This window comes from Drosophila kikkawai, chromosome 3R (genome assembly GCF_030179895.1).
Source record: "Drosophila kikkawai strain 14028-0561.14 chromosome 3R, DkikHiC1v2, whole genome shotgun sequence".
Lineage (NCBI taxonomy): Eukaryota > Metazoa > Arthropoda > Insecta > Diptera > Drosophilidae > Drosophila > Drosophila kikkawai.
This window is the reverse complement of record NC_091731.1, coordinates 9925525-9946859: the sequence shown is the minus strand read 5'-3', so window position 1 is coordinate 9946859 and position 21335 is coordinate 9925525. Positions and strand designations below refer to the sequence as shown.

The 21335-nt window shown below is 40.8% G+C and overlaps 1 protein-coding gene across 5 annotated transcripts in view; it reads right to left on the bottom strand.

Annotated features, from left to right (window-relative positions):
* Positions 1 to 21335, bottom strand: part of side-VI (sidestep VI) — an 87352-nt gene that overhangs the window by 9192 nt on the left and 56825 nt on the right. For 2 of the 5 annotated variants that reach the window (XM_017176725.3, XM_070287061.1), the window contains 6 exons: positions 18449 to 18600; positions 18242 to 18386; positions 14130 to 14260; positions 9029 to 9188; positions 6363 to 6571; positions 936 to 1098 (listed from right to left, as the gene is read on the bottom strand). In XM_017176725.3, the coding sequence (XP_017032214.1) occupies positions 936 to 1098; positions 6363 to 6571; positions 9029 to 9188; positions 14130 to 14260; positions 18242 to 18386; positions 18449 to 18600 (960 nt within the window). Of the gene's footprint in view, positions 1 to 935; positions 1099 to 6362; positions 6572 to 6741; positions 6798 to 9028; positions 9189 to 9607; positions 9724 to 9805; positions 10050 to 14129; positions 14261 to 18241; positions 18387 to 18448; positions 18601 to 21335 lie in introns of those variants that run through there. The other 3 variants (XM_070287064.1, XM_070287062.1, XM_070287063.1) reach the window with 3 other exon arrangements.

Below are 21335 nucleotides of genomic sequence, written 5' to 3'. Positions count from 1 at the left end.
CCGTCTCCGGTTCGGCACTCAAGGGCTGCATAAATGCATCATAAGCTCAGAGCTGCTGCAATTTGCAAGGACATTTCTCTGTCTGCGCTAATGTGCAACTCTATCGCTGCGAACTTTGAACTCTGGGCCCTGCAATTTGTGCTGCTTATTTTGCGCTTTGCTGGCATTTTTCTGTCTTTGCGTTTTGCACTCTTCCGCTGCGCATAAAATATGCGAATTGAATTTGTATTTAAAGTTTCCGCTCCCCTTCTTTGCCAACTGCCGGCAACTTGCGTAACAAGCCAAAACATTTTGTATGTACAAATTTGCGCTTAACTTTCTGCCGTGCCACCACTTCGGCGTCTCCCCAGCATCTTGTGCTTCAGATTTTTGTTTCAGTTCGGCTCGCAGTTCATCGCTTGATGGCTGGCTTCTATTTTATTTATTACGGCAAATTTTAAAGGGGAATTGAAAATTTAGCAACATTATTTTGCCCGCTCCACGCTGCCTTTCCTTTCTAGTTTTATGCTTTCATTGCATTTTTATTATTTGTGCCTGCATCACGAAAGGAAGTTGGCTCTGCTTTATGTGCGAGTGTGGGAATACGTATCTGGATAGACATTCTCGTAGATGGCTGCCAAAGTGCACTTAAGTTGCTCATGTATTTTAAATGAGTCTGAAAAGCGTTGCAGGAAACTCAACATACAGCACACAGCGCACACACACTCAACGTGCTCATGCTGCAAAGGAAGTCTCAGCACATGAGCACACCCCGCACTCCATCCCCCCTCCCTCCGAGTCGCCCCCACTGACCAATGCCTTTTTCGGCCATTGATTGGCTCATCAGCAATTATAGAAACCAAAGGGGGAAAAAGAAGGAACGGCCCCAATGAAAAAGGGCAACAAATTGGCTGGCAATTTGACGTATATATGTGTATATGCACCATATAACTCACCTTCGATGCAATAAACCTCCAGCGAGTCGGACGTTTGATTGACCACCGTACAATTGGTGGGCGCTTCCGGTTTGCCAGCGGCTATCAAATGGAACACACAGGGCTCCTTCTGCTGACCCACATTGTTGTCGGCCCAGCACATGATGGTGCCAAAGTCCATTTCCTGAAAAAAAAGTCAGAGGAGACAGGATTTCATCAATACTCGAGGGCGAACATGGTTCAAAAATAGATTGCACAGTACGAATAATAGTAATATTTACAGATAAACATTAAATCGGATTTTATTTATATTTACTGAACATATTATTTACGCTGTAAAACCCGTTTCATTTTAATTCTTGATGTTTATATACACGTTAAATACCGTAAACTTTAATTGATAGATTCTTTGTTTTCTTTATTTTTTAAAGAATTTCTTTTAAACGTTTTATATATTTTATTATAAAAAAAAAATTACATATTTAAACAGGTTTTCGGGAATTTACTTTAGAAATAAGCAACGTTTAAGAAGAACATTAGTTCGAATGAATTCACTTGAATGTTTATTTTGACAAGTAACCATTTAATAAGCTATACAAATAATACAAGACATAAATCAACATCGTTTTCTCAGTGCATCTACTTGAATTCATCTCTTGGCCACACATTTAAATGGGATTCAAGCAGCCGCACACGACATCAATGTGAACTTAATTCATTAAATCAATATGGATACGGGCCAGTGTGTTGTCAGAGCTGCCCCTGATTGATCGCAGCTGTCAATAAGTTTTTCATTAATATAATTTCACGTCATGTCAATGCAGGGGAGGCCCCGGGAAATTCGGAAAAATGCCGGGCAGTAAAAACAAATGAAGCGTTTTGTGGTCGCCCCCGCGGCCATCGCATATGTATGGTGTTTGGCATGAATGCGAATTGTTGGGAGAGCGGAAGAAAGCCATGTTAACATGGCCCTAATGCCTGTCTATCCCATTGTAGCCCCGTGCTAAGTGGCCGCCTGCGGTCTTTGCCATTGTTTGGGCCGCTTCTTTATTTGTTTGCATTTTGTCAAATGTTGTGCTAATGAAATCCTTCGTCTACGGTCAAGTGCGCACACCCACCGACCGAACTAGTCGAAATGTGGGCACACATCCGCAACAATTGATTCGCTTTGACGGTGTCTTTGAGCCCTGCGTATCCTGTGTATCCGGCGTATCCGAGTATCTTTGTGGGCCATGTTTACCTTTGGCCTTTTCCGTTGGCTGCGAGCACCGGAATCAACGCACTTAATCAACTTCAGGCGGCGGCCCGAACTCATTAAAAATTGAAATCACTTTCGGGTGCACGGGAAAATGTCAACGCAAATTGCAGCTTATTTGTCAGTCGGCACGCGTTTCGGCCTCGTCTCTTTGCTTTTCCTATCTTTTCGAGTCGCAACTGGGCGTGGTTGTCATTTTAATTAGAGCAAGAAAAGAAAAACAAGGAAAAACGCGCACATAGTCCCTGCCGTAGGGAAACCTCGCCAACAGCCCGGGGAAAAGACGAGATTTATGGAAGCCAGAAATGGGTATTGGGTTTCTTTCCCATCTGCTTTTTAGCAACTCAAATCATCTGGAAAACGACGGCAGGCTGATTGATTATACACCCTTAGAAGGAGTGCCCTTCCATGCGAGCACAAATTGTCCATTAAGATTAATTATTTAGGAATTTAGTAGATATAAGTTTTTCTTTTTTAAGCTATTCCCAGAAGGATAAACTTAATAATAAAATGTATAATATTAAAATACAGATTATATTTGACTGTAACAACCTATTAATCTCAAAGCTTCTAAGATGGCTCTGCCAATCGATAAACCTTATTTTTCAGATTTTTGTTAAAGAAATAATTGACGAATTAATAGTCTGATAAAGCATTAAACGTTTTAAATACTAAAAGAGATTCAAAAACTCCATCTCTCCAACTCAAAATTAAATCGGAGTCTTAATATCTCAAACTCTCTTTGTGAAAGTGCTTTAGTGGCCTTTAGGAATTGTGAAGTCCAAAATAAATTGCAAATATTCTTCCGCCTTTGAGCGTCGTAATTTAAGCAACAGCGTTTATGCAAATTTATGACAAATTTATGAAAATTAAAATAGATATGCGTGTTTGTCCAGTTGTCCAGTGTGATATTGCAGTTTTTGTTGCACCAAAGTGTGGCAACAAAGGCGCCAAGTTGGCAGCTGCCAACACTGCGCATCAACACCAACGGGGAAGGCCAAACCGAATGGAAGGTGGCTAAGAGCCGGAGTTGTATTATAATGGAGCTGCCAGGGCCACAAGCACAAAATACGAACACACATTCGCACACAAATGCTGGAAATTTTAAGTAATAATCAATGTGGACTATGCAGAGTGCGGCCATGATATACCCTCTAAGAGGGTAAGTACCTGTTGGTCTCTCAATCGATGATACTGTCTGACTTCCCAGTGAACCTTAATGGAATATTTTCTTTAATAGCTGTTTTAAAATATTATATTAATTATATTTGATAACTTTTGTATGAAATTGTATATTCCAGTATGTAATTCTTATTCCCTGAAAGGGCATTCCAAGCTTCTGTTGCTCTACATTTTTGTTTTATGTTCAACTGTCATCGCCCTGGCCGACAATCCTTGATAATTTCTACTCCCTTGGGCCCCTGAATTTATGCCCATCTATTTATTATGATTATTTTATTTTGTTTATATTGTTCTAATGTTGCGCCAGCAAAAGGGTAAATATTGTTGCAGCAGCAGCCGTAGAAACGAAAACAAAATCCATAAAATATATGCACATGCACATACGTATGTACGTACACTTGATGTTAGGTGTATGTGTGTGTGTATGTTTAAGGGCTCCAAATAGGGCAAAATGACAAGAAAATTGTTGGCACTTCTAGGCACTGCATTCTGTGCATTTCGTTTTAGCTCAAGTCTGCCGTTATTATTTATGCATTTTAATTAAAAATTTAAACATTTAAGTGACATTTTAATGAGTTTCTTGCACTGGGCGCCACAGAGTGGGAGCTCTTTGCTCCAGAAAAAGCAAAAGACCGAAATATATTTTTGTGAAATATTTGAGAAATTTATATGTCAGCAACGGAAATTGCTTGACATGAAAGTCTGGCAAAAATTGCTCCGCCAACACATAGAAAATAGCAATGGAATAGAGAAAAAATGCTGGGGGAAATGGGAGGAGGAGAAGGAGGAGGAGGAGGAGAAAAAATGCCCATGCACAAAACAAAATTAATGAGCTGTTGGCTGCCTTTGAGGCGAATCGCAGAGCCAGGAAAAAATAAATGTCGGAGGGGCGAAAATCCGAGCAGAAAAATCCCAACCTAAATGCGATGATGACGACGACGACGAGGACGAGAATGTCGACGACAACGACGTTTGAGCTGCGGTTGGCGGAAACCGGAAACAGCATATATGACAACAGAACGGAAGGGATTTTTCATATTCAATTGAGCTAAATGATTTATGTCTGTGAGTGTGCCAGTGCGAGTGTGTGCGTCCAATCAGTGCGCTGTGCGGGTGTTTGTGAACGGAACTCATTTGAATGCCGTTTGACTGCCTCGAAATTCGTTCGTTTGATCGCTGAAATGTGAGCCGAGGTTGTCGCCGCCAGTTTGATTAGTTCCATGCCGAAAAAGGGCAAACAGAAACTAAGGACCAAGAGAAAAAATGGAGGGAAAATTACGGAAAACTGCAGAAGAAGCCGCAACATTTTAAACTGGGTCAGCTGTTGGAAACCAGACGGACCAAACCAACTGGGTGCCGTGCCACGTGAACAACTGTGTTGAGTGCCTCTTTGCAACAGCACCGCACCCTCTCCTTCAGAGCCCCTGTGCTCTCATCCCTTTCTAGCCATCTCCGCCTGTTGTTGCTGCTGCTGTCATCGCCTAACTAACAGCCATGTTGGCTAGCAAGCGACCACAAGCCCAGTCCGAAGAACTTAACACGTTTGTGGTCAGACGGCGAAGCGAGAATGTAAGCGATGGGGCACAAGTTTGGCCAAGAAAACCCCCGTCCTTGGTCTTAAAATTCTTGTATATATTTCTTCCCTTATTGGATTCCCATATAAGATTCGATTAATAACAAGAATAATATTAAATCCCTAATCATTTCCTTTCACTTCACTAGTCAATCTCCCTCGCCATTTGATCCTGAGAACTATAAACTTCAGCTGGCTAACTAGTTTCATCTCTTGGACTGCCAATTTCGATGAGACTTTGTTTTGGCCGACCATAAAAATTTACACAGACAGACATCAGTTGGCTGGGATGTCGGGATGCCGACATAGGGGATATCAAATGCTAAAACCGAAAACTCCAGCGATTCGGACATTGATGGGAGTGCAGCTCATTGATGGCCAATTTGCTTGGCCAATTGCTGGGGAGGAGCGTCAGAAACTGCAATCGCAATTGCTGTTGGCCATTTCGGCCATTAATGCGGAAATGTTGCCAAAATCGAGAGAGACGGACTGTGGAAGATGGACCGGAGAGTGGGGAAAATGTGGAGAAGCAGAAAGTGCTTGGCTTTATCCTCTCCATTCTAGCCAATGATGATAACTATTAAAATCGATGGCATTTACTTCCAATAATTTTTCGTGTTCTTTTGTGCTACGGGTTTTCCCTTTTTTTGTTATTTTTTCCAATAACCTTTGACATTTAATGGTGTTGTTGTGGATGATGATGGTGTAGTCGATGGTGGGTGGTGGCTCTGTTGCTGCTATTGGATTTTTAATTAGAAAGCAGTGCTAATAGAATTTTTAATTAAAATTGCTCGACTGGCCCAAATGGCTCACACTGTTGTCTCTATCATGGAAGGACTCTGCCCCACCCCAGCGCCCTTTACTTTCCCTGCTGCTGGCTGACAACATGACACGCACACAGGCCAAATAAATGGCAACAACGGGAAGAGCGGCGACCATGCGACCCGCCTATTAATTAAAATTTTTGCTATTCAATAACAGACAACCCCCCGTGGAGTTCAATGGTAACTACCGGGCACTGAAAGTAAAAGTAATCATAATTTTAAAGTTCGAAAATACGATGAAAATATTTGTATTATTTCTTGTTTGTTTATTGCTTCCAAAAACGCCTGGTAAAATTAGGGAAATGATGTATAATAAAATATATATTATATATTATACATGATTTCAATGGAATAACCTGCATTTTCTCGCAGTGAAACCACTGGCTGAAATGTCAAATGTGTCAATAACAATTTCACATTAAAAGCCAGCGCAGCGAAATATGAAATGAAAAATTTATCAGCGCGCCGCAGACTTCAACCCGGAATGAATCGAGTGTCTGACGTGCTTAGCATTTAACGCGACGAATGCGTCACGCATCTAGGAGCCCCGATCAATCCCATATACCATATCCTGCATATCAAATTCCTGCTTCCGGATACGCAATCAGACTCACCTTGACGGGCGTGTAGGTGAGGGTGGATCCCTGGGCGGAGTGGGGCCGAAATCCGCTCTGCGGCATGTCGAAGGTCTCCGCCGTGTTGTTGAAGGACCACTTGAAGTTCTCTGGCGGCGGAAAGGCGTCCACTTCGCACACAATTTCGGCCGCCTCGTTCCGAGCCACTCCGTAGATTTTCTTTTGATCGGGCCGGCAAATGGGCTTATCTGCAAAGCGGAAAGGGAAAAAGGCTTTTGTGAGTGCGGAGATCGAAACAAAGTTGGCTGTAGTGCATTCTGCTGTTTGCATCGGCAGCTGGAATCAATAATCGCATCAAACTGCGGAGCGAAGGCTTCTGCGTTTCGTCGGCTCAAAAGTCCCAAGTACAAAAGTTTACCCTTTTGTGTAGCTGCCTTACCCCCCCAACCACTATTGTTGACCATTCAGGCAGCTAACTAAACAGAGAATAGAGGATTGAAAACGGAAAACACACCGAGGAGAAAACTGAAGCAGGAAAAGTCAAAAGCACAAGGGATAGCTCATTTTCGATGCTTAAAGCCTTAACCAAACCTTAAATAAACCACTTTAAAAATAAATTTAAACAATCTATGAAAAAATTACCAATTTATACGTTAAGTATTGACTTTTGTATAGATTATCTAATTATTCATTTGTGACCTTTCGAAAAATAGCAGAATCAAAAGGATACCCTTGCAGTTTGCAATTGGATCATTAAGAATTCAGCCACTCTAGTAAAACTCTTAAAGCAAATTAAAAAAAAATATATATAAAAGTTATATTACCACCATTTTTTCACTCCAAAGTATAACTATTAACCTTAGATTTCATATTTAGTTGAAACATTTTCATATCTGCCAAAGTAAAGAATTCCTTGAATTGTATCTATCAAAATTCGATTATTTTTTGCAACACTACAAAACGAAAATTCGAGTTCAAGAAAAACTTTGTTCGGCTAAAACTTTTGCCAACTGCAACGCGAAAAGCTTGGGAGAGCTGAGCGGTGGAGGCAAGAGAAAATTCAATTCCCTAATCCTTTGCCCGGGGAAAATCTTTCCACTGTCTCTTGCCACGACCTCGACACTTGCGAAAGTTGCCAGTTGCAAGTGGCGAATTTATTGTGCTATTTGACAACTGTCGATATTGCATGCCAAACTGGCCAGGCCATAAACAAATTTTTAGCTCAGTTCGGGGTTTCCTTACAGTTTGTGGAAGGGAGTTGGACACTAAGGCACTGTGCAAGTTTTGGGGAGCGGAAGCTCTACTAAAGACAAAAGCCTGTCGCCCAGTAACGAAAAACAAAAAATGTAAGTGGAAGTGATAAAAGGGAAATACCACCGGAAAAACCAAAGCAGAGGGCCACAACAACGGACGACGAGAGCCGAAAATGAATAAAAGCATCTCTGCCCTGCTAAATTGCTCGAAAAAGGCAAACTAATTAACCAAAGTTTGACTTTAGACGGGGCCAAGTTCAGGAATCCGGCGCAAATTGAGCGAAAGATTTGCGGTTGTTGTGCTCCTCAAGCAGAGAAACCTCTCAAATTTTTACCCAATTCCCTAAGAGTTTTAAGCTTTCCTTTTAGGATATTTTGTACACACTCTTTAAAAAGGTTTTTTGAAAATCTTAATTGCAAAATACAACAGAAAATCATATACTAATTAATACATTATTTATATAACGTGTAGATAATCAGAATCATTTAAATATAGAAATTAGGGTATTTAAGCACCAGACTCTGAAAGTTTTGCTTTGAATCCGCGCTGTATTGTGCCATCAAAGCTCAAGCGAGAGATTCCTGCTTGTGAATAAGCTTCACTTTTCGGCCATGTCTACGAGGGTCCGTGGGTACGTGTGTCCGCAGCGGGGCGGCACACAAAGGAGCATTCGAGCGGGGCACAATAATGGGGCCTATACGCAATAAAACTGCAAGAGGCCCGCACGAGCGCACAATGCCGGCCGTTTCCCATTCAGCCAGCTGCCTCCGCCATCCATCCTCATCCCTGGCCATACACTCGAACACTCAATAATGCTCGTTTTTGTGTGTCAAAGGTCCACTCGAGAAACCAAACAGCGGCAGCGGGAGCAAAGCAGAAGGATTCCAGTGGGTACTTTGGGGCGGAATTCGGTTTTCTATTTAAGACCTGGCGAATGGCCTGACTAGGGATATACAATACCTATATAGAGAACTATATTCCGATCCTCAAATAGTATTTATATTTTCTATAGATGCATTCAGGTTAAGAGTGCAAAGCTAAATGTAAAAATTATACTTTAAATAAGAGCTTAACAAAACCGGAATTAAAGAAAAATTATTTACATTTTATTCTTAACAAAAATATCATTAAGTTTAAGGCAGTCATAATAAAAATATTATATATTTCTAGGAACCCCAAATATAAATTACAGAATTTTGTAACCAAAAACTAATAAATATATTGGACAGTTGTTTCCGGGTAAAATATTTATATCTTTTCAATCACTTCAACTATATTTAATATCTATAATAATATCGATATATATTCTACCATCCCCAGCTCAATCCCAAGTCAATCCCAGCCCTTTGAAAGCGTTTTTATGGGTCATAGCGGACAACGAAATGCGCCGAGGTGCCACCAATCAATATATCCCGCAGATATCCTTCCCCTTAACGCCCCCCGATACTTACACATCACTTTCAGCTCGACCACATTGGAGTCGCCATCGCCCTCGACGTTGGAGGCGGTACAGGTGTAGTTCCCGGCCTGGTGACGTGTGACGCCCTGGAGCGCCAGGTCTCCGCTGCTGACAATCACGCCCGCTCGCTGGTTATGCTGGATGATTTGGTGCTGCAATTGGCAGGATAAGGACGTAATTAACGTTGTGTCATATGGCGAGGGGTTGTGAAAAGAAAATACACCTAAAGCTCTGGAGGCAGAGAAAAAGAGGGAAATCTTTAGAAAAGGGCTAATTAGCTTGGCTAATTATTACCATCTGTATATGTTAAACGCACACCTAGTTGCTATGTTTTCGTTGGGCTTCTCTTTAAGTAACACAAATTTAAAGAGGATTAGCCGCTTCAATGTTTGTGCTAATTAAAATCCATTAGAAAAGCAATAGCATGTGAAGAAATTTTATTGATATTTTTGCAGCTTGCAACAGTCTTTATTTTTCAAAATAAATTGAGTTAAACTCACATATTCAGTTACAAGAAAGTCTTACCAAAGTTGCCCTTAAAATTCTGTTTGCTTAGCTTTTATTCACTTACATCCTTTGGATACAAGGTCACCCCGAAAAAATACTCATAAATGCGCGCTTCGGTGCGCTCGCAGCTTCATTAGGGAGCTGCGCCTTGGACGCCTGGCTACGTGCTCGGCATCGATGCTGAAAAATCAGCCAATATTTACTTAAAGTTTTCCTTAAGCACACACACACACACAAGAGGCTTTTACACCCAAATGCTTACAGAGACTTGACCTTCTTCCCTTTGCTTTTCCCGCACTTTCGCTCTCATTTTGAAATAATGCTCGGAGCCCGGTGTTCGTCTTTTGGTTTTGTAGCCTTTTCCCCATAGGGCCGCCACTCGACAGCATTTTGACGCATTTCCCCAGAGCCTTGTGCCATTTAGCAGCAAAACAAATTCGCACTTTGCCGGAGCTCAGCAAACAAACAAACGTCGGGTGGGGGTGGGCAACAATGAAAGCATTGAAATAAATAGAAATAGAAATAAAAATGTGTATAAATATGGTCGACATGAGTCAAAAAGCCAGAGCCAGGCCGAACAAAGCCTCGACGACCTTAGCACACATCCGTGCAGAGGCTCCTATATCTGGATCTGTGTGAGTGTGTGTGCAAATAAATAGAAACAATGCAGCCAGGCAGGCCAACACCTAAATAATAGTGTGGTTCAAATACACTGGAATAAAATGTAGTATCTGCAAAATATAAGTATTTAAGATTTATTTTATAGCAATTTATTTAGGGGATTTTTTTATGTTACGAAAGCTCCAATTTAGAGCTCTAGTTATTTTTTATATTACTATTTACTATCATATCAAAATCTTGACATAATTATTACATTATTTTTCAAGTGTGCTAAATAGGCCTTGCCAGATAACTAAGCAGGTCTGGGAAGATATGGGCCCAGTTCATATCGGAATGCATTGGTTGGGGACCGAGGACCTGGGATCCTGGGAATTTAGCGCCGCGTCTTTTGTTTGGCCCCGCTCCGTGTGCCCTTTCCATTGTGGAGATGTCAACAATTATTTAGATGGTTGGACAGACAGACGGCGAATGTGTGTCGGGACGTAACAATATTTGCCCACGACTGACATTTTGGCCATTCAATTCCATTTGCTTTGTGGAGAAATGATTGATACTATTGTTCGAGTGTCAGTGGCTGTATCCGAGCCAGATGTAGATGGCGATTGCGGATACATGTGTATCCATTACACATGCAGTGACGACGCCCCATTAGCATTTCCCTCGACCTGTTTAAATATCCTTAAAGTGCAGAGCAGCCCCCGAGGCACAGTTCCCTTATTCACCATTCAGCAGCTGAAAAAGCCAGCCCAGTTCCTGCACAGCCTCAATTCCCGCAGGGTTAGCTTAAATAGGACGAACTGCGGCTTGGCTCAGCGACCTTGCTGTCATAAAACAAATAAAAATGTCGCTAGGCATATACGAAAAGTAAATAAAGTTCAAGGTTGTTGCAGAAAAAAAAAAAAAAAATGAAAATTGGGGCGAACCAAAAAGTGTAAACAAAGGCGAATAGAGGGCAGAAAGACGGTAGGCCAGCGCAGCCGTTACGCCCGAGTGGGCGTCGAGGATTATTTCAAATAGTTTGGGGCACATCCGCTGCAGAATTTCCGCCCGCCGCCCTCGAGGTCGCCACCCAACCAACCACCACTCACACCCAACCCCCTTCGGCATGATGATGTCTGCACAACCCTTTAGTGCCCCTCAATGCTAATGGCGCATTTTATGCGTTGCCATTTCTGTTTGTCTGTCTCTCGGCCGTGTTTTCGACATGTTTGCCAGCCACTCCTCGAGCGCCGAGAGCCGAGCTCCCGAGCACCGCCCACTTGTGTTCGTCTGTCACTGATGTTTGTTCCGACTATAAATACCCAATTAGTGTCCGTAATTTATCCGATGGCTTGGCCTGATTGAGTTGGCTTTGGTTTAGCCCATCATTTGGTGCCTTTTTTAAGGCAGTTTTTTCCAGAGGATTCACACGTTCAATTGGTTGTTTTTAAATGTTTTATGACGACTAAAGTTAAATTGGTTTAATTATTCGATCAGTCAGACAAAAGGCTCTAATGTTTAATTTAGTTTTTATCCAAATGTTTACAACCTTTCCTCCTATTTCGTATGAAGCGAAGATGATCTAAAAACGTGCAGACAATACAATTTGCCCAAGTAATACAGTTATTTATCCAAGTCGAAGAAATAATAGTGAAATGCCTGCAGTGGCAAGCCAATCGTTGCCATTGCCTTGCATAATTATGTAAATATTTATGGCCAAGTTCTTGGGAAACTTTAAAGTCGATTCCACTGACTTTGTTCTCTAATCAAATTTTCTGGAAATGTTTGCTATTTCTGCGGTTCCTGTGTGTGGGTGTGTGTGGGTTAAATAAGTTTTACTGCCGGCAGGATTCATTCGGGGCTAGCTGGTTGCTAGGGCAACGATTCCATCAAAGTTCTGCTCTTTCCGCTGCCAGCGCTCCTTCAAGTTCTTCGACTCCTTGTTGTTGTTAATGAACATGTAAAACTTTTACACGCACGCACACTGACACGCATTGGAGAACTTTTGCCTGTGTGTGTGTGTGTGTGTTTGTGAGCAAGTTTAATAAAACTAATTGTTAATTTAATTTGCCAGCTCGTCGTTAATTGTCAGCTTGTCTAATTGAATAATAATAGACGAAGACAAGTTTCCTCCGCTCGTTACACTCCTGCCCTTCGGATGTTTCGCAAGAGGGAATTGTTCAAACCGAATCGATGTGGTGGCAAAACAAAAATTAATTTACTTCCCATCTGCCGGCTGCAGTCGAGTTGATTTAACTTGATTTGACTTTTAATTGCATTTTCAGGTTGCACTGCCATTGTCGATGCTGCCAATTACCAATTGACTTTTAATGAACGCCCGACTGCGCTCAAGACGCATGCAATTTGCCTTTGCCGCGTGGCCTTGAACTCGTTACGCATACGCCGTGTACGCCGCCGTCTCGCCTCTCCCCAGTTTTTCTCGCTATTTCACTGTGTTTTCCCTGTGTGTGTGCGCTTGGCTTAGTTTCGTATCCATTTCCATTTCCATTTTGCACTACCGCAGTGAACTTTTATTGTTATGACACTCGGCACAAGGCGAAAGGACAGCAGTAGAGAGGCTGCGGGGTATTTCACGCTGAGCTGGCTAAATGTAAGTGACGATTGCCAACTAACTAACTAACTGTGCTGCTGTCACTTGCTGTCCTGCCAGCTAGTCACATATAATACTCCCCTGCTCTTTAAAAAGGGCTTAAAAGTTGCTAGCACTAATTAAACACCAGCTACTTGTAGTCTTACTTGAATTTATTCAACACCTTTAGGTAGTCAGAAAGAGCATTTCCTCTTCGTCAAAGTGTTAACTTTCCCTTGCAGTTCATTTGCATTTAGCGTTGACTTCCACAGCACATCGGTCGCCCGCTTTGGATTTCACTTTCGCTGCTCCATCCCCCATGTAATTAGCATTTTGTTCGATGCCAGATAGACGTAATGGAATCAGCACTCGAACCAAACCCCTCCATTGTCTCTTGGGCAAATTATTATTTCATATAAAGTTTATATCTACCTAGATCTCACCCCTGGTGTCCCGTGGAAGTTCCTTTGTACTAAATTTCGTTTCGTTAGCCGCCCGTTCTCCAGGAAAGTTTCTGGTCTTCTTCGGGTATTTGTATTTGCTTATTGTTGTTTTCGGTAAAAGTTATGACTAAGTTGTTGGTCTTGCTGTTGCCGTTGTTTAGCTTAGCTCTTTGTTTGGTCGTGTACTTCATTGTGAATGAATTCAATTAGCATTCATATTATTCATACACTTGATTCGTTTCTTGTTCGGCATTGAATAACATTTATTTGCCCGCCTTTGTTGTTGCTGCGGTTCAAGTTCTTTGTGCTTCAAGTAATAAACAAATGATTTGCCTTGTAAACTTGTACGATCTCTCCGGCGACCGAAATACTTCCCTTGCCTAAAACTTGTCTTATAGCCGGCCGGCCAGGCCACTTGACTCAATTGCCTTAAAATAATTGGCCAATAATTCAGTAAAAATGACCACTTAATTTCGGTTTCATAATAATTTACCCGGCCGGAGGCTCGTGTGTGTGTAGTAGGGAGCACGCCAATGTCTTGGGAATTGCCGGAAGTTTGGCAGTTGTACGCTCAATTGCCTTGAGTACAACATTTCAAGTATATTTGAAGGTCAGTACACACAAAAATAAGAGAGGTATTTTCTTGATTTTCATTAAAAGTTTAAACAAAAAATCAAATAAAACGTTAAATTTTTCTTTGGATAATATTGGTTTGTTTTACCAAGCTAGATCACAATGTTTTTTGTTCGCCTATGTTTTTGGATAAAATATATTTGTTTTTCTCTCTGTACAAAAGACAAAAACATCTTAGTTAGACCTTAAAAGTTGTCAAGCTTGATGGCTGAAAATAATACATTTTAAAAGCTGTTGAAATATATTTTTGCCTAACTTTACTTCACACCCCTTCATAAATATTGCAAGTCAATGGGAAAGTTTTATGTTCGCTCACTTACATTATGCTTCCATACAACTTTATAAGCAGCCGGATTTGCATGCACTTTGCACTCGAAATAGACATCATCGCCTTCCTCGATATCCTCCGGATTTAGATTGGAGCCCAGGTCCAGCTGCAAGGTGGGGATGACTGCAAAGGAAATAAGAAGAGGCGGATGAGTATTGTATTCATTTGACTAAGGCGGCGACTTAGACTGGGATTCGGAACTTGGATTCGCTCGAGAGTCCATCAAACGTAATTTACTGTTTTGGACAATCCTTCGACTTGGGCCCAAGAAAGGCATGGAAGGGGTGGGAGAAAGGGGGTTAATCCGGACTTATCCGTGATTAGTGTCGCTTCGTCTTTCTTCCATTTTCCATTCCCTTCCAGCCATGTTTCTTTGCCGCTGCCCCTTCGGCTCTTTGCCACCTTCCGCTTGTTTATTATTATTTTGCACATTGTTTTTGGCAACTTTTCCCCGCTTTTCCTAGTTTTGGTCTTGGGTCTCTGTGTGCTTAGTGTTCTGGCTTTTTCTTTTCCGCTTTCTAGGGTGGCACGTTCTATAAGCAAGTTTCTTTAAGCCGATTTCGTCTTTTGCAAAGACTTGTTAATGAAAATGAAAAGTGCTTTAACACACACACAAACGGCCAGAGACGGCGAAAGAACGAACGGGAAACGAATGAAACCGAGGAGAGCCAGTGGAGTAAAGGGGTGGGCCTGGGGTGGCAAGGACAATGAAGGCAGGAAGAAGAACGAGTCAAAGCAGTTTGCATAATTTAAAGAGTTTTCCCACTGCCTCTGCCTCGGTTCCGTCTCCCTCATTGTGTCTATCTTTTTTCCGCTCAACAAGTTCATTAGCGATGACTTTAAGCCGGGGACAGCCAGTACCAGAAAACTAAACAGAAGGGAAGGGAAAATAAGCAGGTGCACTGGGAGAAAATAGTGAATTTTTAGTTTTTAGAAAATGTAATACAACTGAACTGAATCAACTATATCAGAACACTTTTATAAAAGATGAAAATATTAATTTGAAAATAATTCATTTGGCATTCCCTTATAGAATTGAACTTGAATTATAATTTTAGTTAAGTTTAGCTATTTAATAGTGAATTGTTCTAAAAAGTTTCTCTGTTTTGTCCAACTGCACACTGACAGTGAGATATTCTCCGAAGGAAGCTCCAAGTGGCTGGCAGGCCACACTGTTGCGGTTGGGATGGGCTTAAGTGGTAATAACTGTCACTGGCCAAGCTGGCCAACTACGTCTGGCTAATGCATTTTATGGTCCTCTATCTCGGCGACCCCGTGCTCCATTCGTGGCGGGATTGTCCCGAAAAACCAGAGGAAAAACCAAAGCAAGCCCATCCCAGTCGTAACTGCAGCTTAACGTAACGACTTTTGAGTGCCACTGCCACATTATGTTGCAGCTGCAGTTGCAGGAGGAAAGGGCTCGATTTGTATGTGTGTCTGTGCGATTGCCAGTGTGTGGCTGCTTGGGTGTGCGTAAGGCCTGTCATTGTCTATTGCACAAAGTTGGGCGAGTTCTCGTTAGCAGCCCTTAAATTGATTCCTCTGTCCTCTCTGGCCATATAAATTACATTAGGCGGCAACTTTATTCTCCTATTTTGTCGTATTTATACCATTGGCGAGGGTAATAGAATTGTAGAGGAAAGTTTTCATTTTATATGCAATTTCGAATTAAAAATATATTACTTAACTTTATAGTAAAAATATACTTGGCAAAGTCTGATAAATAAGTGACTAAGACTTTTCTATTATATTTAGTAATACATCTTACACTATAGTCCTTTTATATTGTAGTTCTTTATTTTATTTTCACACACCAGAAGTTGCTAAACTTATTGCACAACACGCCGATTCTTCTATCGATCACCCTTGCCTACTATCGATATATGTGTTTACTTATTTATAATTGATTGCTTACACTTATGCTGCATTACATGTTACAATGTGGTGTTCCTACTATGTTCCTGCAATATGAAATAACGCCGACAAGAAGTAGAGATCGCAGATCTCCGATATTCTATCGATATATGTGTCCACTTATTCATAATTGATTGTTAACACTTATGCTACATTATATGTTACAATGTGGTGTTCCTACTATGTTCCTAGAATACCAATTATTTTCAAAACTAAAATAAGATAACTATATACTATATATACTACTAACTAATATATTTTCCTTGTTCTTTTTTGTTTGTATTATTTTTAAAATTTTTAATTTTATTAATTTATATTAGCCCGCAACTGGAAATGACTTTTGCTCCTTCACCTGTTAGAGCTCTTCTCATCAAGTCGTTAATATTTTCGTTTTAAATCAGCCTTGTCATTAAGTTTATTGCGGATATGACTTTAATTTTTGTTGGCAGGGCTTTTCCTGTTGATTTCATTTCGGCCGCCTAACCTGAGTTGATTGTGCAGAAAATAAGAGGCCCGGCTGCGTTGAGGTGGCAGATTAAGATATTAGAGATAACTTTTTTATGGCCCCGGCTAAATGTGATGTAGTATAATGAGAAAATTATTGGCAGCGTCAACTTCAGCCTGCCCCTTCTCAACCCTGGCAGCGGCAGGCATTGCATCAACTTTTCAATTTACCCCCGACGCAAAGGGCAAACAAAGACGCGCTTAAAAAAGACACAAAATCTTTGTTGGGCCGCGGAAGGGCGGGCGGGAAATATGAAATCTCAGGAAGTGTCAGGAGAAGGAAAACTGAGCGGGGGACCGAAATATTTTAAGCACGCTATAAACATGTAAATGAGCATGGAAATTGAAATTGTTATCTAATTTTTTATATCAGCGCTCGCGCAGAAGCTGCGCCCGACTTTTTCCCCACCAGGCAAGCGTACACTGGGCGAAATGTGTTCTTTGAAATTGGAAATGAATAGAGGAAATTTCAATACTAACTTGATAGCTTTTAGAGATATATTTGCTCATTAAAACGAAAGCAAAATTGTAAGAAAAGTGTTAAAAGTTATATTTATTGAATAGAAAACAAAGACAAAATAATAACAAGCTTTACCCCAACTTCAAGGCACTTTAATTTCTCTCAGTGCTCTATCTGCAGCATCCTGGGGAAGCATCCCCATCATCGCAGCAGCAGCCACCGAAAGGAGTAAAAGTTTCAATGGCATTGGGGAACAACGAGGCGGCAAGCTTTTTAGATAATAGACGTGGCAACTGTTTGCCCAAGACGCTGTCGTCACAGCCAAAGGAGATGAGAGGACACGAGTCTCGGGGACTATTGAAACATTAAGGGTTCTCGTTCTCCCTGCATATGTGGGCTATATAGGTGAGGGTGCGGGTGCGGGTGCGGATGCGGAGGCAGGGTCCTGTGGCTTAAAGTGAGCTTTCCGGCTTGTCGCACTATAAAGAACAGTGCGCCCACAAATTTCTTCCTTTCGCCACGCGCGGTCTTTTAATATTTTGCCATAGAAATTTTATTAACAAACTTTAGCCCCGCACATTGTTGACGCGGCCCATAAAACAAACGTTTGACATACGAGCCGGGCCAACGCAAAAAATGGAATGCATTATGTAAAGCCCGCCAATATTTGGAACAGTGCTCCCAAATCCCCGCACCAATCGCCCGGCCCGTCTCTATGGCATTGGTATGCAAAACAGTATTGATTCGCAAGGGGACATGGGCGATAAGCGGTTGACATAGTTTATGGGATCGCCCGAGAATCAGAACGCGGCCCCATCGATGGTTTATGTGGCACTCATAAAGCAGCGGCATATGTCAAACGCGGGTGTTATTAAATCGGAATGGAAAGGCGGCAGTTGTTCCTGGCACACAAAATATGCAAGGGGGAACAGAGCCGTTGACAACAGCTTCGATTTGTATTAGTTCTACAAGGAAAGTATATGAGTTACCCAATTTGAAAAGTTAATTGCCTGGTTGGGTTAAACAGAAGGGAAGAAATCTAAACGAAAGGTTATCCTCTGTACTAAAACATATTTGTGGATTTGTATATTTTAAATATTAATTTAATAGTTCATGGCTCTTAAGAGAAGTAAATAAAATGATTGAGGTACTTATTCTTAGACTTAATGGATTCTTAACTAGATCATTTTTGATCATTTTCCCTATATTTAAAATCATATACTTACAGAACACATTCAGCTTCATGGCGGTCTCTCGAATGCCATTCCTTACGAGTTCGTTGGTTGCGCGACAGGACAGAGCCTTGCCATGATCCTCCCTCGTGGGAGTTATGGACAGCACTGATGTGCTCACATTGCCGTCCTCAGATACCTTTCGAAGATGTTGCAAATTAATATTATTTATTTCAATTTCAAATTCGAAATTACATTTACCTTCTGGCTGTGGCCGTGCAGCTCGAGGTTCCCCATCCACCAGGTGATCTTCGCCGGCGGCCTCGACCCGATTGCCTGGCACTCGATCTCATATTTTCGATCCGCCGACATCGGCTGGTTGTTGAAGCTGATTTCCACGAGCAGGGGGCGCACTGCAATGCAAACAGTTTGTTTATAAAAACGCATTAATTTCCATCCTTAATTTATTTGCTTAAATTGCCATTTAAGGTTGGTTTTATTACCCCACCCACCGACTCTTTTCCTGTATTTGTTTCTGCCTTTTTGCCTGTTGCGACAGCGGCTTTTTGTTGATTTATTCAAATTGTGTGTGAAAAATCGAAATCGAAATGGAAATGGAAATGACAGGCAATGCAATTAAAATTAATTGCAACAAATTACGATAGCCACTAGCGAAGGCCGCTGCAACGGCAACAATGTCGAGCATAGGGCAGAAGATATTTCTGGGACGGACGCATAATATAAAATGATAAATGTCAGGCGGGAAATACTTGCAGGAAGACGGCAACAAATTGATGAAAAGTTAATCTTTTCGGGGCACAATAATAATTCACAGCAAAAATCTCATTAAAGTGGCTTCCGCAGAAATCTTTAAAAAAGGTAAAGAACCAAAAATAAATTCCGAAATAATTGGCATATGGCCAATTGGCATTGGCCATTGTCGGATTCGCAGATCACAAACAATGCATTAAATTTCAGCCAATAAATATTCATGCAATTATGTTTATGTAATTTGAATATTTGTTAATATTCATGGTGACAGCAATTTGTTTACCCACAAAATTGAAAATTGCCCAAACAAATAGACAATAACAAACATATTTTTGCTCCACCCAAACATGGTCACGTAACGCTGGACTCCGGGTTCATTATCGGCATTACACAATTTCCCATCGTTATCGGTATTTTGTGATTGTTTTTCCGCGCTTTCCGTCTCTATTTTTATTTTGCGTTTCGCGCTTTGCTGCGTTCATTGCAAATTATAAATTACGCACTCTGGGTTTCAATTGGAAAATGATTATAAATATTAAAATATGGTTTGTTGTGCGAATAATTTCGATTGAAGTTGAATTTTGATTGTTTTGCGAGGAAACTGAAATCATCAAGCCTTAAGGGGGGATATACATGTAAACCAAATTTTTTTTGGCAATTTTTTTTTTTGGTTTAAAAAATAGTTTATTACTTAAAGAATATACTGTGTAAATTTCATTATCGAATTCCAACTTTAGGTGCCTCAAATCAAGTATGCACGCAAGGTTCACTAGTGTTAATGTGGGCGCATCAAAAACTTTAATCGTCATTTTCTCAACTTCTAATTTTGGCATTTCTACCTATGCTATGGACACGATTCACAAAAAACTACGTAACATATCGGAGTGAATCAAAAATTATTATGATCAGCATGAAATTATCTTCTATTTGAACCTAAATGGTTGTTATAAAACTTAGTATTACTATTTTTTAAGAGGGTGGGAAGTGAAAACTTATCACCTGAAAATGGCATTTTTCCCTTCAAATCAAAATTTATTTTTTTTGTCTTGATTTCTTTTTGGTTTTTTAGGTTCAAATAGAAGATAAAGGTGTAATGAATACAAAAAAATTTAGTTTACGGATTTCGGACAGGAACTACGAGCTCTATCGTGTCCATAGCACGGCAACTCAAAGCTCGTGGCGCTACGGCATATGTTCCATAAGTCCGCCATTTTGTAAAATATTGTTTATAACTAATTTTTTTTATCATCTCTGATTATACTTTTAACTATATCCAAAGTTTCACGACGATTGCTTGACTATTTCTTATAAAAAAAAATTTACGTAAAATGGCCAAATTTTGACCGCTTACATGTATATCCCCCCTTAAAAACCTAAACTTTAACTTATTTCATGTTGCAATATACCAGTTAGAGGGTATCCCTTTGCATAATACATTAAAGAATATATATTTCCAGCAATTTAAAGGAGTTAAGCCAACCGTTGTTATTTTTTCAGTTACATTTGCTGCGGTTGGCCGCGCATTTTGTGCGTTAATATAAAGGCGTGACATTTCAGTTAAACCCAAATGCGATAATAAAAAGGGAAGAGCAAAAGCATTGCAGCGAGGTGTAGTGCAACAATCTATTTTTTTTATATCAATGCCTTTTTTTTTCGTGTTCTGCTGCATATATTACAATATTATTCCACTTTTTATTGTTTTTATAGGTTTCAATAGGGTTGTTGTTCTTGCAGCTGCTTCAACAGCAGCGCTTTACTGTAATTAAATTAATTATGCACATTTGCATTGAAAAATCATTTAAATGTTTAATTTAACGCACTAACCAGGTGAACATAGAAGACCAGGGCCTGAAATCGTGCCGAGCTGCGGTAAATTACTCCAGAAAATCTATTAATTTATGGTTTGGTTTAAGTCTTGAAAAACATACACTTCTAGTGGCGAAAAATAAATGTTTCTTGTCTCTCGAATGCAATGCAGATTTAAGTAAAGGAAAACAGCCACCGGGGAAATCTCCATTTGACTTGCATGCCAACTGATGCATGGGGAAAATTTTAATTCAATTAAAGGCTGCACTTCGGCTTCGGCCAGCCCTTTTGGGAACTTGAATTGTGTGCTAATGAGCAGCACTCATAATTGTTGTTGCTCGGGCGGGAGTGGGTGTCGTGCCGGGCGTAATCTAATTGTTAGTGGCCATAAAATTAACTAATTAAGGTCGTACTTATTATTCAACTGCCCTGTTTCCCGGTCGCCCGTTCTGTCATTACACGCGAGCCTACACACAAAAAACATCGGAGCACTCTGTAAGCACTGAGTGGCAAAACCTGGTTAGGCCCACCACCTCTGCATTTCAAGGTCATTTGCTAAACATATTACGAA